This window comes from Coturnix japonica, chromosome 6 (genome assembly GCF_001577835.2).
Source record: "Coturnix japonica isolate 7356 chromosome 6, Coturnix japonica 2.1, whole genome shotgun sequence".
Classification (NCBI taxonomy): Eukaryota; Metazoa; Chordata; class Aves; order Galliformes; family Phasianidae; genus Coturnix; species Coturnix japonica.
The window spans coordinates 6,909,789-6,928,186 of NC_029521.1; the positions used below are offsets into that span (position 1 = coordinate 6,909,789).

At 42.1% G+C, this 18,398-nt stretch overlaps 1 protein-coding gene across 9 annotated transcripts in view; it reads left to right on the plus strand.

Annotated features, from left to right (window-relative positions):
• ARID5B (AT-rich interaction domain 5B) overlaps positions 1-18,398 on the plus strand; it is a 142,804-nt gene that overhangs the window by 113,148 nt on the left and 11,258 nt on the right. For all 9 annotated transcript variants that reach the window (XM_015866225.2, XM_015866230.2, XM_015866226.2 and 6 more), the window contains 2 exons: positions 1,329-1,381; positions 8,181-8,278. In XM_015866225.2, coding sequence (XP_015721711.1) covers positions 1,329-1,381; positions 8,181-8,278 — 151 coding nt within the window. The remainder of the gene's footprint in view (positions 1-1,328; positions 1,382-8,180; positions 8,279-18,398) is intronic.

Below are 18,398 nucleotides of genomic sequence, written 5' to 3' on the forward strand. Positions count from 1 at the left end.
GGCCCAAGCAAAGCTCTTGATAGCTTTGAAGCAATACAAGGTTCAGTGAGGCTTTCAGAACGTTTTGTGTTGAAGAGAGGATTCCCCCCCCTCTCTCTCCCCCCTTTTTATTATGTGCTCCCTCATACATGGGGACAGGGTGGGCTTGAAAGACAAGCTCAAGTATTATTTCTAAAATTCCCATACAAGGTAAGACCCCTCCTAATATTTAGCTGAAATGCACTGAAAGTTGCCTGCCATTCATTATAAATTAGGGGCCTGATCCAGTAAATACTTAAATGCCAAGAGTAAGTACACTGAGAAGAGCAGAAATGTTTGCAGGACAGGGCTCTGTATTTGTCCAGCAAGACTTGTGCAAACACTGCCAATATAAATAGGTTAGTGGGAATGAGCAGTGTGTACACTGCATCAGAGCATCCCCCCGTGGAGAAGGAGATCCTGTCTGCTGTGTTCTAAAGCATTATTGCTGAGTCTGGCCTGAAGTGCGAGCAGTGTGTCTTTTGGGAGCCACTGCTTCCTTCAGGAACAGTGCACTGACTTTACATAAAGCTGTGACATCAGTTTTTCTGCTGTCAATTAACATAAAACAAAAAGAATAAAATAAGGCCAGCATGAGAAGCACATGAGAGGGAAGAAATTACACAGGAAGCAACAAGCATCTCCCAACATGCCTTTTGAAGGACTTACCTATGTTCCTTTCACCCCACAGCCAGGGGCAAGGCATGACCACCTGTACCATAATTACTATGGTAATTTTCATTTGTGCTCCCCCCGGGTTCATTTACATGGGACCCATTAGAACGCAGCTTATTGCTTATTGATTATGGAGGTCATTATGTGAGCTGCAGTAAATATTGGATATTGTTGTTTAATCGATAGGCTTTCACTGTGAGCTGGTATGTGGTTCGTGCTTGCTTGCTAATGAAATCAGTATTTAACAAATAATTAAAAGCAACATTCTTCCCAATGAATAATTTTTATTATCAAAGTTATGGAAACATGTTACAGTCTCATTGTACTGTGCTTCTTATCAGCAAACTCAAATGAGCCCATTACCTTTGTCTCAGTGTGTTTTTCCAGTCCTGTTAAGGAATCTAAGTCTGTTCTCTTATATGTAATTAAATATATATATATATGTAGTATGGGCTAATATTTACTTTTCAGATTATGTAAATATCTCTTTGGAAAATGTTTCACAGGAGCTTTTTCAGGGGCTGTGAGCTTTTTTTTTTTTCTTTCTACTTTTTAAAGAACTGTTTAATTTACATTTCTTTGAAATATGTTGGTTAATGCAATGCTTATCTAAATACTTATTGTCCCTCTAACAGTTAACCTTTGGACTATGTTTCAAGCTGCTCAAAAACTGGGAGGATATGAAACAGTAAGTGTTTAAGTAACTTAAATGAAATAATTGTGCAATCTGACTTTTCCCTGTTAGAAAAAAAAAAAAAGAAAAAAGAAAAAGAAAAAAGAAAGAAAAAAGCTGTAAAAGCAAACAATCATTTGCTGCATTTTAGGCTGGCTGTACACATTGCGGGTTTATTGGACCGTTTTTGGAAACAGTCCCAATTAGTTCCAGGTTTGGCAAAATTGTAAACTTGTCGTAAAAGCTACAAGTGGAAAACATATGTAACTCTTCCCTGTCAAGGAAATTAGTTGGGTCTGTAATTTTTTCCCATGTTGAGAAAGGGCTATTATTGTACAACAAGCCAAGATTGCATAAAAGAAATTTCACTTGGCAACATCCCTGACATCTGTTCATGTCTAATATGGGAAATGTATTAAAGGCTTTCAAAAGTAATCAGCATTGTCCATTAAGGAATTGTATGCTGCAGTATCTTCTCTTATTCCGAGTGTAAAAGAACTTTATTAGACAAGGGTCAGTACCACATAAACAGGAAGTTATCGAAGTAATTCAGAAAAGCCTCTGACACTTTTTATCAGCTAACCATATCTGACAAGAGCGGTTTATTTTTAGCTTACAGGAAAATTTGAAGGCCATGGATTTTACAGCGTGTATTTTGAACCAATAAAATATTAGAGCAACAAACTTAGATTAAAATCTTGAAAAGAGAAGAAAGAGCTGCATTAATATGGCACATAGAGATGACATCTGTAATAAAAACCAATTGACATAGGAAGATGTCGTCATTGGAAATATTTTCTTTGCACACAATGATCAGATTAAGTTGTTCAGTTCCTGCCGCAGTTGGATGAAAGAAATTATTTTTGCTTTGTTTACGAAGTAATCTGGGACATATCTGTGCTGTAGAGAACTGACAAGAAGAAATGCACTATCAGGAGACTGAAAGTCACTCAAAGCAGAATACAGAACTCACTGTTTTCCTTCCCTACAACAAAGCATATTGTTCTGTAAATTAACAACCCGAGTTTATTAGCATGGGTGTAGCTGGGATTTTGTGCAACACGGAACCTGACATTCCCAACAAAAATACGTGCTTGATTTGGCTTCTGTTATTTCTGTATCTTTCATTAACCAGCACATACCATGCTTACGTACAGGACTGTGCGTAGGTGTGCTAAGGAGTATATATGCATGAATAGCTACCATAGATGCATCGTTACAGAAATTATGAGCCAACAATAATTGCTGTGAGTTGTAAAGCACAATGAAAGCAAGGGCTAAAATCCTGGTCTTGATCCAGAGCCCAAGAGAAGGCAGGGAGGACGCTGAAAGGAAAGTGAGGTGTTTGGAGCGCTCAGGAAGGCAGCAGTGTTTCAGGTCTGCTTGGTGAGACTGAGGGCAGAAGGGCTGCCAAAGTGGGGGCTTGCTAGAGAATGCTGAGTTCTAGTGCCAGAGTGAGAGAGGGCAGGAGGTTCTAGAGACAGTGAACTAAGTGAACTTCTGTCCGAGGGAATGGGAACAAGAGGATGAGTTTCTGAACAAGATGCCAGAGAGCCAGGTTTACCAACAGCAGGAGTCTGTGTGAGGAGAAACATGAGAGGATGGGAGGGGTAAGTTAACGCACGTGAAACTCATACAGGGTAGTATCAGTCCATCCTTCTCTCAGAGCTCCTGCCCTTTCCTTGGTGATAGATGTTCCCAGTTGGTTAGGGGCATTTGCCACCTTTGATGAAAACAGCAGTAACATCTCAAGCTGTCGGACATACCTGGGAGCCCAGCCTTGGTTTAGGAGTGTCTTTGCTGAAGTGATGGGCTGTTTCTACAGCTGTGAGTGGCTTCTGTGCCACTGAAGCTGGGAGGACCACACTGATACGACTTGGGCTGTACATGGAGGCTGTTTGATGTCATCCTTTTCTGTTAACATCTCACCCTCAGTATGGACGTGCCTTTGCTTTGTATGCCCTGAATGTTAAACCATTAGCTGTTGGAATACTTTGTCCTGTGCACACCCTTTTTTTTTTAGAAATTTATAGCTGGTTTGTGTCCATTGAGCTTGCCAAACTGCATTGGTCTGCATATATTTATTTTATTATGGTGAGCATCAGTGGGAGACTGTTGTATATGATTTGGGTTTCATTTTCCATCAAGGCATCAGATGACTGGGATAACGTGGACCTCAGTCTTAGTTCCAGAATCTTAGGCAGGTCTGCATAGTCCCATATTTAAAATTTCAAGTGAGTGCTGTAATTCAGTCACAGCGAGATTCTACCACTCGCACAAACAGTTGTGATTGTGTCTCATTTGCACTATTTTTTTATGATCTAAAAGTGAATTAAATTGAAGTGCAGAGAATGACTTTATTAAGCTATCTGTCTTTCCTTACTGACATGTTTTAGGTACTGGAATGAATCCGGTAGCAGAGACTATTAGCTATACATACAGGATATTTAGTAGTGTCAAGTCATCATTGTGTGTCATATGTTTTAATTTAACGGTTCTCCAGTTAGACTACTTGTGAGAGTCATTTCTTATTTCTCCATTATCTGTTTGGTTACTAATTCCTAGTTAGTTGTCCCCCGCAGCAGTGTAATACCACACTCCCATGTACTTCTGATTGGACATAGAACAGCCTTAATAAAATCAGGATCCCATACAAATTGGTCTAACCTTTATAGACAAAACGCTCTTTTGAATTGGTGGGATCATGTTTCTCTCCAGTGAAGTAGATGAAATGAACATCTTTACTGCTTGAAGTAAGAGAGTGCACTGGAAAGCACTCTGTACAGCAAGCCTTCACAGTATGAATGGTTTAAAATGTCCCCAGATCCTTGGAAGAAAAGTCACATTCCGGGGGGCTCAGCTGCAGTGACGTTTAACAACCATGGAGTGGAATTTTGTCAGTCACCCTAAGTCAAGAGAGTAAAAGATGCAGATGTTCAGAGATGGGAAACTTCCAGGAATTATTTCAAGAGTTGTCTTTGGCAAGTCCTGAGGTGGCTTCTTTCCTTCTGAGCCAACACAGGAGGAATGCCTTGGCATATTTGTAAAAGACTGTTGTGCTGAATGGGCTTAACCTGCAGATATAAACGAAGATAAAGGGTAAAAAGAAAATCGGGTGGGTCTTAACCCTTACGTTCCCCTGAAGGTCAGTGAGATCTCATTTAGCTGCTGCCTTCTGGAAGCAACAAGAAATTGCTTTAGTTTTTAGAAATTAATGATTGACACACAAAAGTTCTGTGTCTGGGCAGGCCCAAAGGAACTGATAGCTTAGTGGAATGCAAAACTGCTAATCAACAGAGCTCTGTTTTGAAGAGCCTTATGAAGATCATGTACCATGACCAGCAAATCCCCCATTCAGTTTGGAGCAAGAAGCTGGGAGTGGCAATGGAGAAGATCATACATTCCTCAAATCAGAAGATGCTATTAAAAGCATTTGTATAGACAGTCCTCTACTTTAATAGATAAGATCTTTGAATTAATTTGGTTGCTTTTGAGTACCAGTCACAACCTAATACTGTGCTTACAAGAACAAGATCCAAATCTGCTCTCGGGTCCCTGGACTGAGCAGTCTCTTGCTTAACTCCAAATTCTGCTGATAGGGAAAGATGGCATGCAGGTTTTCAAAACCCCTGGATCCCAGTGGCCGTGGTCTAGTACTGTGGATCTGTAGCTTGGAGCAAACTGTGAGAAGGGTCTGCAAACCAGAAGACCACTATAAAACTAAAGCCAGCAATAGGGTGGAAAGCTGTCAGAGATTAGGCTGGCCTACTCAAGGCAATAATCAATTGCCTTGATTAGTAGATGAGCCTGGAGCATCCTGTGCTCTTATGATTGTGGCAGATACTGAGAGAAATGTATATACTGTTGGGAACAGAGGAAAACAGACCGGAGAACTAGAGCAACGAATAACTTTGTCCTCTGTATGATGTCTGCTACAGCAGGTCAACTGAAGTCAAGAAACTGAAAGTGAATTTACTAGAAGTATGAAATGAAAGTGCTTAGGAAGTAGTTGTTAAAGCTTTTACAGAATGTTTGTTGTCTTACATTACTAAAGCTCCATGCCCCTAAAAATGACACTCATGAATGCGTTTATAGGAAATGTCCTGCTCAGCCAACTAAAACATTTTCATATTTTTGCACTTTTCTGTTGCCTGCCTTTCTGTTTCTCATGTGTCCCAGTCACGGGTGTGTCACTAACAAGGACCACATAGGAACCCATTCAGAGTAGAAAGCCGCTGTGTAAAAGCAACCAAGACAGGCCTTTTGGGTACAAACAGTAACCATAAGCAAAGCATTGCCAAGCAGTACCCTTTCCTGGCTCCTCAAGAAGTTCATCATCACTGAAGGTGGGTGGGAGAGACTTCCATGAGAAAAGCAAGCAGTCCTTAATTTGAACGTAGCCAGCACAAGCATCCATCTGGAGCAGTGCTGCCCTGCATGGTAGTTGTGAGGTTTTCACAACGCTGCATTTTGTTCAGGTTTTTTAAGGATGCAATTTATTACTTACTTTAGTCCTTTGAAGTTTATTAAGCATAAAACCTAAACTTTCCAGAGCAGGGGAAAACTCATCTACAGGCTTGGTTAGAATAACAGTTATTTCAGGGAATGTCAAATTTAAACGTGGGAGGGCACAACTCTGCTAATTGCTAAGGAGTTCTGATCCTCTGCAGAGGCGGAATTGGATAAAGCTGGGCAAATGTTTATGTAAATACTATTATTTTTAAGAGCCTAGAGGAGATGGACACCAGTAAGGGTCCGGTGACTTCAGAGGGATTCCCCTTCCACCTTAAGGAAGGTTGTGTTTGCTATTGCTCCAGCTTGACTGTCAACTTTGGATTTGGCTCATAGTTAATGAGACTTTGGTTCTAAGGCTGCTATGTTCTTTTTGAAAATGGACACCAGGCTTCATAGTAGCATGGGCATGTTTAAAAAGGGGACTTGCTGTAGACCTCTTGCTAACTAATCCTTTGTTTAAGTTCAGAGATTCTGCCACAGCACCACTGTACTTAGCCAAAGATGAAGTCCTGGCCCAAAGCTTTGCATGCCAGCTGGGCCAGGCCTGCTAGGAGGGGAGAGCACAGCTCACCGTGTAGCTTTGAGCATTTTTGTTCCCTTAGCCTGTGAGGCTGCCATGTTACATTTGATAAAAGGCCTCTTGCAACAGCCCACGAGGGACCTGTGATTTTGGGTAGCTATCAAAAGGCAAGGGTTTTTTGGCCATGCCTTCTGCCTGTCCCGATGACCATAACAAAGGTGTGAGAGGCAGGACCTGAGGTGGCTTTCCATCCAAGCTTTCCTTTACAGCTTGGGATGTAATCCAATGGTTTTTGACCTTTCAGGCTGCAGAAGGAGCATCCTTTAATATTTCCAGGAGTTGATGTTCTTTACAGCTCATTATGATTCCAGTTTCTCAACCCCTTCAGTGAAAATAATAGACCGAAGTGTGGGTAGTTTGGGGAAGAGATGCTGTAAGGACTTAAATAGATTTTGAATGAACTTTTTCCTCAGCTGAGTGTTTGGTTTTATTTCAGTAGTTCATTTGTGCTGAATTTATCTGCACTACTAAGTACTGGTAGTGAGTTGGAGCTGGTGCAGATGTTTTCTGAGAACTACACAAGCAGTGAACTTGGAGGAACTGTAACAATACCAAATGCTAAGTCTGCAGGCAGCCTTTTGGCTTCAGAGAATGATTTCAGCAAAGGAAGGATTTTCCTTTTATGTAGAGCTAGAAAGAAATACCTCTTACCCTGTAGTATTTAATGATGGTAGCTATCTCCTCTTCTTTAGATTAAAATTACAGGCCTCAGATTGCGAGTTGTAATATTTGTTTTCTTCTGATTGCTGCCTTTAGCTCCTCAGTAAATGCCATTGACTGCTCTGTGGGTAACTCCAAAGAAGCCTCCGGGGCTGAATATATTAAAATCCACAGCATTCCACAGAAAATGACAAAATTCTCCCAAAATTGCCCCCACAATTTTCCACTGGCCTTCTTTATGAGCTGCAGGCAAAGGAGGGTGATCTATTGTGCTTGTCCTATTCCTGTTTTTCTTCCTGTTTTAAATATAGCGGAATATATAAAATAATGAAGTGGTATTCAGAAACAATTCTTTTGCCAGGTCTTCCATCTGTTATTCTGTATAATCCTAATTTCTGAACGAAAAACAGAGCCATGGTATGCAACTCAATATGTTACAAGATGTTTATTTTCATCTGTGTAGTCCAATAAAATACATAGCTCAAATATTAACATTGGAGTATGTTAAGATTTCATTACTATTTGATCTATATATTTTACTGACATAAATGGATAAAAATAAACAGCTTGTAACCTATAGAGTTACAGACTATGCTTTTGTGGATTTACAGAATTCTGTGGTGGATTTGGGTTTTGCAGCAGATTTATTTTCTCTAATTCAGTTAAAATAACTACGTAATCATTATTTGTGCTGAGTACGGGTCTGGCTTCATTTTCATAATTCACCGTGGGATTTGTCTGCATAACTTCTGATGGTTAATGACCCTATATTGATTGAGATTCTCTTTTGTGAGGCTGGATTGCTTGTGACTTGATAATGAATCAGTCAGATCACTCCATTTTAGAGCGAGAGAAAATAGGCGTAGTGTTAACTTACCAAAAAAAACCCACAACCCAACACCCAGAGCTTTGTGTGCTCTGTATATTCTGTAGGGGCTTTTATTGTTCTTGTAGTACATGCTGTTCTGGAAGTGTCACACATGCATTTGTTGTTGTGAACTCAAACGCTGTAGAATCTGTAAAGATGCAAGATTAAATTTTCCATTGCCATTTTTACAGATAACAGCCCGTCGACAATGGAAACATATTTATGATGAATTAGGTGGTAACCCTGGAAGCACAAGTGCTGCTACATGTACTCGCAGACATTATGAAAGGTAAGATAACGAATCTGAAATGCTTGTTTAATAATGAAAAAATTAATTTGGAGAACCTTCAAAGCGTTTTATAAGGAATTAGAGAAAGAGAGAGAGAGGGAGAGAGAGAGGTTTCTTAAAGATGTAGTAAATTTTCCCCCAACAGTTTAGTCAGATAATCCATTGTAATTTAAACCAGAATAAATGTCTCCAGTGGCTAAATAAATAAAACAAGCATCTATTTTTCTTTGGTACATATCTTAATTTTTACAACAGATTTCCGGTTAAAGAAGCTGAAAAATGGAGCAAAGCATACTAAAGGAAAAATGAGAAACGACAGCTAATTGATGCAGACACTTGTCTTCTGTCGTTTTTTAGGAATACCAATTAAGCAAATTGTGGTTGTGATCAAAATAATGGGGCGGCCCACAATGCAGGGTGCTGTTAATGTTGTAGGTCATGCAGAGCATTGCATTCCTCTTCTTCACTGCATTCCTTCCCTCCTCCCTGCCTGCGAGCTGCTGCCAAACACTCTTTCTCTGCAGCCATTGTTGCTGGTCAGAACTGTTGATTTCTTATTCTTCCCATGTAGATAATAACTTCCAGGGCTTGTGAAGCCAGCATGCACTGAATAAAATACTGGAGCTGGAATGTTGTTTTGGTTTACTTAGATTTTTAGAAACAACTTTTTTTTTTTCTTTTTTCTTTTTTTTCTTTTTTTCTTTTTTTTTTCTGTAGACAAGAAAATTTTAGTACAAGATCTGCAATTTCAGGCTCAAATAAGGAAAGTCCAATCTCTTGTTCCTGGGTGTAAACAAGTTACGGTGCTGGGCTCAGGAAAAGGCTGGTCTTGCTGTGCACAGAACTGTGCGTGCTGGGCATTTTTTCACCCTCTTTTCATGCTTTATGTGTTGGGCACTCTGAGGGAGATGCTGCCTGCACCATGGAGAAAAAGGCTTGTTGCCATCCTTCACAGCTCTGGCATGAGGGCCGGGGTGCACCAAGAAGTTCCATCCAGTGCACTATAACAGAGTTTGGAGCCAAGCAGTAGGGCAAGTTGTGTGAGTAGCTGTACATGTCAGATAGCATTTTCTCTGCTATTGCGTTGCTGACAAGTGTTATAGATTGCTCTAATTGATTCATCAGGTTATCTGAACTCAGCTCTTCCCTCATTACAGCTCCAAGAGGCTCAGGGGTTCCTCTTTGAACCCAGGCCAGTGGATTGGTTGAAGCTGGCAGCCTGGGCTTTCCCTGGCCAGGTGTACCTTGCAGAACCCTGGTTTTTATTTTTGTCAGAGGGGACCTGGGCACATTGAGAGTTCAGGTTCTGCGAGTTCAGGGCACACAGGGAACAAGTGTACCTTGGCTTGGTGCTGAGATTCAAGATTCACTGAGAGAACAATTCCTCACTAGCTATGGAAAAATAAATGAGCCATTCACAAAGACACGATGAACCCTCCTCTCTTTCTTCTACTTTCATGCTCGCGGTTCATTATTTTACATGCAAGATCCTGGAATTGTGCTCTTCTTCTTATTGATGCACAGAGACTCTTTCCTGTGACTTAATCAGAAGTTACTTAGGGATATGCTACAAAGTACCACAGCTTGTTGTGCTCACTAGAAAAGCTGAGCAGATTCACCTTGCCTTCAAGGTACAACAGGCTTTCTGGGTACCCAAAAACAATTCTGCTTGCCAGGAGCCGGTCTGAGGGAGGAGATAGCTTTAGCTGATGGTTGAGATGAGTCTTAAGGCATCAAAGAGCCCAGCAAAGGGATCATGTTCCAGAGCCAGGACCTATTGCTCAGGTCTGTGTGGTGGGCTGTCAAAAGATGGCAGCTGAAGAAAGGGTCTTGTAGGATTTTTAGATCAGCTCTGAGCTGGCATTAGATCTGCTTTACCAAATCTGGTCTGAAAAACTGAAACTTACGTAGAAAAAACCTCAATGATTGGTCCAATCTCTAGATTTCTGGTGTTAGACTCTCTTCTTCCATCATGAGAAAACTGTATTGAGCCTCAGATTTAGAAAAAAAGTAAATGAAATTGTTATGGTTTGTTTCAGCTGGTAATTCAAACTACAGCACCTGTAAATGTAATGTTCATTTATAGCCAAAGTGCTCAGATGACATTTAATCTAAAGCTAGAACTGCAACGCAGGAATACACATTAATGATTCAGGACGCACATACATTTTCTAACTTGAAGGTGAGCTGTAAAGCTAAACTGGGAATTGAATTAAGCTGGGAAGTAAATGTTGAATAAACCTCATGATTTTTCCCTTCTGGATCCCAGTGGCCTTTCCTTTCTTACTGGAGGCAGGACAGGCAGCTCCCTGGTGCCACTGGTGCTGCTGTTTGCCTCAGCCCTGCCATCCGTCTCCACAACTAGATGCCAAGGGCACGGTGCTGTGGTAACTAGTTTTCAAGTTGATGGAGAAGCTACCAGCTGTTTGTACTGGCTTGAGCCTACCAGAGCTGCATGGAGAGCAGTGACCTTCCAGTGACAGCATTAGGATACTAAAGTATGTAATGCATGTGGCTCCCCACGTGGCCGCCCAGCCACTCCTCCCAGCACCCCACTGCAGGATGGGTTTCCATACCCTGTGCCTGGTTCATAGAAAAGAGAGAAGAGTCAGAAAGTGTGCCAAGGTAGCAAGCACTAAAACCAAGCCAAAGTATAGGAGTGCTGGTGTGGCCGAGGGCAGGCTCTGCTCTCTAGTGCCCATCACAGCAGGAGAGTCTGCAGTGCCTGTCCCTGCTGGGCTCTGGGTGGCAGGCAGCTTGGGGATGGCCTGGGCCTTGTTCCCTCTAAGGGGAGATTCTGGGTGCCTTATCAACTGATTCATTTCAAGCAGTACGGTTTGTGTTTCCTGTAAATGTTTTCATTTTAAAACGAGGTGAGGTTGCAAGTGTTTCAGTAAGTGTTATTTGTACACTAGTTAGACAACTTCTGTTTTATTAATGAGCGTAATAATGAAAGTGCAGGTTGCTGAGTAGAAGTAATGTGTGTTTTTATTTAAAGTATAGCAGATATCATGTAATGCCAGTGAATGTGTTATTGTCACTGTAGGCATGGCTGGTCTGAACCTGCCTCCAATTGGGTTGTTTCAGGTAGGCCCCAGCACTTCATAAAATGTCTTTTGTCAGCCTGGTTTCCCTTCCATATCTATCCATCTCTGTCAGTTTTTAATATTAGTACCAGGTTCTTGGCTATAGTCCATTAGTACAGTACTTAATTGCTCATGTTACAGATGATTACCAATATAAAAAGCATTAATGTTTTCCCATCGTGGGGCTGTTGCTGTCTGTGGTTCAGGCCATGCAGAGCTGAGTTGTTGTTGTTGTTTTGGTCATTACTGTTTGTGCTCTGTGCAGGCGGTTCCCGTGCTCTCCGTGTCAGCTCTATTCACCTGGGCCTTCCTGGGGAGTGTGAGCCCTTGTTGGAGCCCCATCTCCCTGTTATCAGCAAGCCCTCAGAAACGGCTGCTCTTCTGCGAAGCGCTCTGCTCCCCGCTGCCTTCCCTCCCCAATGCAGCTGTGGGTTTCACATGCAGGGGTTGAGGTTTCTTTTGCTTTTACAAAGAACACATGATCGGCAGCTTTAATTACCCCTTGTAAATGATAGGCTGTGTTTCTGCAGCACCGATCAGTTGCGAAGATTTCTGCTGGTAGGCGGACTTTTTCATTTAAATATTTACACTCTCCCACCCCTCGGAAAAAAAATAGAAAAAAAAGCAAAAACAAAAAAAGTCAACAACAAACCACAAAACGGAGCCGGAGCGAGCACAGCTTGCTGTTTCGCAAGGTGTAAAAAGTTGCAAATAAAACGAGAGCAATTGCATGTTGGGGCCTTTTGCGCCTCAGAGCCTGGCTGCCTTTCATCTCAGTTTCTTCCAAAGCAAGCCCTGTCCAGCAGCTACACACGGATGTGCAGGGCTGGGGCTGCTGGTGTATAGCAGAGTGTAGTGCTGCCCCTCAGCTATGCAGTGGACAAATGTGTTGTGTTGGAAGGTGCCGTGGCCAGCAGCTCGTGAGCCACCAGAGCCTTGGCTGCCCAGCAGTCCTGGTCAGACCCAGGTGGCAAGGGACCATGGCAGGACTCACCTGTCTGCAAATCCAGGTAGCCAAATGGGCAGTTTGCTCTAAAGCCACGGCTGCCAGGACATTGCAGGGATCATGTGGTTGAGGGGACCTCAGTGGGCTGTGGGGTTTTGCAGCCCTGCAGGGTAGTTGTGCCATGCTTTGGAGACAGACTCCTGGGGTCTGTGGCCCCTGGGCACCTGCAGTACATGCTGCACATCTGTCCCCTTCCAGCAGACTGAGAACAGTGAGATCCAGCCTGCAACCTGGAGCCCATTCTGATATTTTTTAGTCTGAATTGCACACATAAATATTATGTATTATCAGAAACACAAGGCGGGTCAAAATAAGTCCCTTATATGGTTTCCCTTTAAGAACTGTGAAGTTTCTCTACCCTAAGGATATTGTGAAGTAATTCAATATGCAAGGAGAGTCCTGCATTTCTTACAAATGCTGCTTGGTTTTGTTAAAGCGTTTGGATAATTTTGGTAAAGTGTAAGCATTTTGGTGGAGTTTTGTAGGAAATAGCAGCTGGTCTTTTAGGAGGGGAGAAAAAATAGGAGCCTTTTAGAGTATATGCATGAAAATGCTTATGGTAGTCTTCTAATTTATGTTGTAATTTATCAGAGGTTTTGGTTTACATTGCTAAGTGTGAAAACATCCTCAGGCAAAAGTTAATCAAGTGTTATGTCATCCTGTAAACTACAGCTAGCTCTTTGTTTGACCCAAAAAAAAACACCAACCTTGCCAAGCAGTAGTTTCTTCTTGTAATAGCAACTTGTTTTATTTTTGTCTTCACCCCACTTTCCTGCCCCCCTCCCACTTCAGCCAGTCACAAACTCCCAGAAAACTTTTCAAGTTTCAAACTGTCTCAGTAGTTTTCCATCAAGCATGAATTTAAGCCTGAAGATAGATGAGGTGTCGTAGTCCTCTTTTTCTTTTCCTGTTATTTTTGAGGTGTTTTTTTTTTTGTTGTTGTTGTTGTTGTTGGTTTGGTTTGGTTATTTTTTGATAAATAACAAGAGGTTTCTTCTTGAGATTTTCTGCCCTTGGGGCTTTATCATTAAGATTAAATAACTGCACTCTCAAGCATACCACTGAACAAACATCTTTTCAATTATGTGAGTAACAGATGCTTTAACAAAGGAACTATTGAAAATTCAGAAAGCTCCCCCCTCCCCAAAATTTAAAAAGTATCAGATGACAGAGGAATGTAATTGTTTACCATTAAATAACAGATCCTTAGCTGTCCATTCAGAACATCTGAGGACGTGCTGTTTTTTCAGAATTTCTTCAGCACTGGGTTTCCAGCCTAGGATACTTAGTGGTGAGCCCTGGAGTCGTCGGGTGAGCACACCAGATGATCGGGTATTCTCTTCCAGAGAGGCTCATGGTCTCTCTTCCTTGCAGGGAACTAATTCCCCAGCCATATCTTCCCTTCCACTCAGGGTCTTGCACCCTTCACTGTACACTAAATCTGGGATGCTTGTTTCCCCTTGCTGAGCCATAGGATGGAGAGTGTCTGAGCTTGCATCACCTGACAGCGAAGCTAAATCAGCAGCTGTGTTTGTAATGTCACTAATTTCTAGTGTACCAAAAACAAAGTGCCTTTGAATTCTCTCACAGCAATGCAGTTCCCACCTTTCAGCAGCGAGCTGTTCTCATTACCCACCAGCACTCCCAGTGGGCTGTGAGGAAAGTTGCTGATGAAAGGATGAAAGAGCCATTTCTTTAAGGAAGGAAAGTTCTTTGGAAACAAAATCGAACTCTAACATATTTTGCCTTTGCTGATAAAATACATGCCAGTTTTGTACTTCAGACATATGCAAATAATCCTGTTGCTATTGTATTCTGCACAAAAGCATGCAAGGCTTGCTTTCGTAACTGCTGGATTGTACAATGCAGCACAGGGAAATCAGGCTTGATTTCCTCCTTGTGTTTCATATTCCTATTTCAGAAAACAGGCTGAGATCTTAGAGTTTGGGTTATTCCTCCCCCCTGTTCTCTGTTGGAAACTGTTCACTGGTGCTCAGGACAGCTGCCTATCACTCCTGCCAATCTTCACCAGCTGATTGCTGTTGAATGTGACTTGTTTCCTGTGACAGCATTGCTCCAGGATTTGTTCTTTTTAAAGAACATAAGTGTAAAAAGACAGACCTTCTTTTGGGATCAGAGCTGGGGTGTTGCTCCTGGTCCCTTAAAACAACCGAATGCTTTGCCATTGAGTTTGTGGTGAGAGAATGAGACTTCTGCAACTGAGGTTATCGACTGAGGCCCCTCTGCCCTGGGACTGCCTACCTCTGCATGAGGACTGTTGCTGGAGTCGCCCCAGCTCAGTGCTGCTCATCTTGGCTCCTTGCTGACGATGGCTGTGCCCTGCTGCTCTCAAGGACCTAACAGAGAGATCCCCTAGTGAACCTGGCGGAACAGTCATCTTGTCCCCAGCAGTGCCTTCAGGGAAGGAGCCAAGACCCACTCACCTGTGACTTAGTATGCCCAGGAGGGAAGTGTTTTCCAAACTCCTACCAGCAAGGTGATTTGTTGCCTGTCCCTTCTCAGTGTTTTTGAATCTGAGCATTTACTGTTCTCATGATTTACATTAGCATCTAAACCTTGCATAATCTCACTAATCCCCTGGCCCCCGGATAACCACTGGCATTGAGTTCCATGGGTTAACCGATGGTTGTGTTCATTCGGTAGAGCAGATTTAAGTCTTTTTCCATTCCCATTGCAAACAACTTCCTTAACCTCCTTGCCAAGAATGGAAAAGGGGCAGCGTCTCCCAAGTAATGGGCTCTGGTATTTCATGTCCTTCCAAGATTATTCTTGTGGCTGAGAGGCTCCCTTGCGCACTGTTTTGTGTTGGGCTTGGAGCCCTTGAGAAAGCAAGATGATGTCAATGGGAGGCATGTTGGAATATTTTATTCTGCCAGAAAGAAAACAAAAATAAACACTGAGACAAACGACATGAAAATACTGCAGGGGTTGTGCTGAACTGCCTCCTGCCCTCCTTCCCCCTGTGCAGCCCACGGACAGAGCGCTGTGTCATGGGCATATGGTTCCTCCCTGGCCTGAGCACCCCGTAATATCCACACACAGTGGGGAGAATTAGAGAGGAAACTGGCAGCCTTAACATTTAATTTCCTTCCTCTTTCTGGGTTGGTCAGATCCTTTGCATTATTGCAACGTCTTTTTTTTTTTTATCATGCCTATAAATAGACATGCTCTCATGTGTTACGTGAAGCAGAGTTGGGCCAAAAGAGTCATTCATTCTTTATAATCAATACATGAAAATGTAGTGGTTATCGGCTCAGATTAGACCTTGTATTGTTACTTCTGTAGCTGGGGGGGGGGAGGAATGTCGTCTAATAGAGATTAAGGAGGGTTTTTTTCTTTTTATGAAATGCTAATGATGAAGACATGTTTGATATACTGTGAAATACATTTCTCTAATGTGAAGTTTCTGCTTTTCGTTGGGAAAGATATTCAGTCCCTGGAGGATTTTAGAATTTGTAAATATAAAATTATCTGCTTCAGTGTTTTTTTTATAAAAAAAAAAACAACAAAAAACGTTGGCGGAAAGCCAGATTACTTACATTACTGTAATAGATTTGCTGACCTCTGACATCTGCTGCAGAGGAGTACATTGAATTTTTCATAATATCAGATGATGCAGATCTGAAAACTCAGTACGCTCTGCACCGTTATTTAATTCAGGACTTAGTAAAGCAAAATCTTTTGTTGAGTAGCAGTTTATACGTGATTAAACTTAATATCGCCGATTGTAATAAATCAGGATTAGTACAGTACTGATTTGTTAATCTAACTTGTATTGATTTTAAGTTGTCTTTATTTAGGAAAAAAAAAAAAAAAAGGCTCGCTTTTCACAGTGACTGAATTTAATAAGAAGCTCTGTGATAGCAAAGACTCCCCTACTGTTTCTGCTCTTGGCTGGAAAATGTTATTCTTGTATTATTCCAGGGGAAAAAAAAAAACCCTCATGCTGCTAAAAATCTGCTGCCTGTGGAAAGATTTTTTAATACACTGGTGCTTACATATTCTATTTATGTTAATTGACTTATAAATAATACATTTTATTAATCTTAATATTGGAGTCTTGATCATGATAAAGACCCTTTTATTTGGTCTCCTCGCAGGCTTTACAAGTAAATATTCTTTCAGCCACAGAACAGCCCCCCTTTCCTCCTCTGTGAGTACTTTGATACTCCCCCCACTGCTGAGGGCAGCCCCGTTCAAAGTGCTGGCAGTGCGGGTGTTGTTTCTGAGCAGAGCCCATTTGAGGTGTCGAGGTGCATTTTTGCGAGCCCCGTCTTCCCTTTCCTCGTGCAAAGATTGATTAAATCTTACCTGCGCTGCAAATATTTGACAAAAACCTTGCGTTCGTTTCAGACATGTCACATTCTGCTAAACTATTTGGATAATAGCAGATCGCATTCTTCCTGCGTTGGGCAATATTGACCTTAACTTGGCTGTGCAGCGAGCGGTAATGGCATGTGAGCCGGAGCTGTAACCGTTCTGAGAGCTGCCTTAGCTTTATTACTCCTGTGCTATAAAAACTTCTAATAATCAAATGATAAGATCATATCCTGTGGGTAATTGTGTTGTACCGTGACAGGATAACTGAAGAAACGCTCAGTGAAAATTGTAACCAGCGGAAGTCTCAACACGCAGAGCGTTCTGGTGCGGTTGGGCTCCATGTGCCGCCTCGCGTGGGATCCCCCATGCCCCCCGCACCCACAGCACTGTGCTGGGAGCAAGGCACAGAGCTCCTCCAACAAGCCACCCCTGTGTTTTGGTTCCGTTTTACCTTAGTCATGCCTCCTTCCAGATACAAGAAACATTTAATTCCAGATTTCCTGCTGCTGGCTCCAGGCCTTTGACCGGCGATGTGAAATGTATTTTTACTGCTGTCATACTGCCAACTGCTGAGCTCAGTGAAAAATAACTAAAATGAAAATGTTGTACTCCCACGTGAACTCAGGATAAGAAAAGGAAATTTTAAGCCACGGTTGCTAATTAGCACCAAAGCTAATGAGTTCTGGTGAGGTGCACCACAAGGAGGAGGAGCTTTGGGAGGCATGTGAATGCTCTCCATTGCCGCAGCCCAGGCTGTGCCTGGAGCCCCCCGTGTGCCATCTTTGCAGCAAGGCCCACCATTGGGCCGCAACCACGTGCCCTCCTTGCAGCAAGGCACACCAGGGCCATGGCAGCCTGCTTGCACAGCACTTGGACGCTCCAAGGGCCTGTTGAGGGGAGGTGGGGATTTGTAACGGGCAACGTGTTCCTATGGAAACAAAACAAAGCCAAACAGTCCCCTCGCAACGCTAACAAGTATTGTCATAAAACGTGTTTTTATTAAAAGCGAGTTTAAATATTTAACACATGGCAGAGCGACATCAGTGTTGCCCTGTGTGGAGTCCAGCCTCGCCTCAAGTCAAGTCCATAGCACTGCGTGCAGCACGGGGAGGTATCTGGTGCTTGCACGAATATTTGTGCTTTGTGAGTGAAATTCAGCAGCCTCAAGTATGAACAAGATTATTTTTTTCTGATTCTGCTTAGTTATGCTTTTTATTATATAAACATTAACTGTAATATTACAGTGGGAAGCAGGTATTTGGCAACTACGTATTATTTTGCTAAGTTTGCATAGAGGGAGCAGTTTCCAGTTTTAGCAGCTGTAACATGTTTAAACTCAGTTTGTAATGGGATCTGAAGATGAATATTCCCTGTGGGCTCTGCTTAGCTTCATTACTGGAGCCCTGCCAAATTCAGGGCTAGAAAGTATTATTCACGCCTCTTTGCACATACCATGTCAGAGCATGCTCAGTTAATGAATTTTGTTTCTAATATAGCATAAATTAGGTTTATATTTTAACATAATTTATGTTGTATTTTATTAAAATGTAAAATATTATGATCACAAGCAATCTAATTTCTGCTCTCTTAAGCCCAAACTGTGTTTGAACATCTAAGTATGTAAATCAAAATTGCATGCTTAGGAGCTGATTCTAGGATAACAAACGAATATCTGAACCAAAGAGGT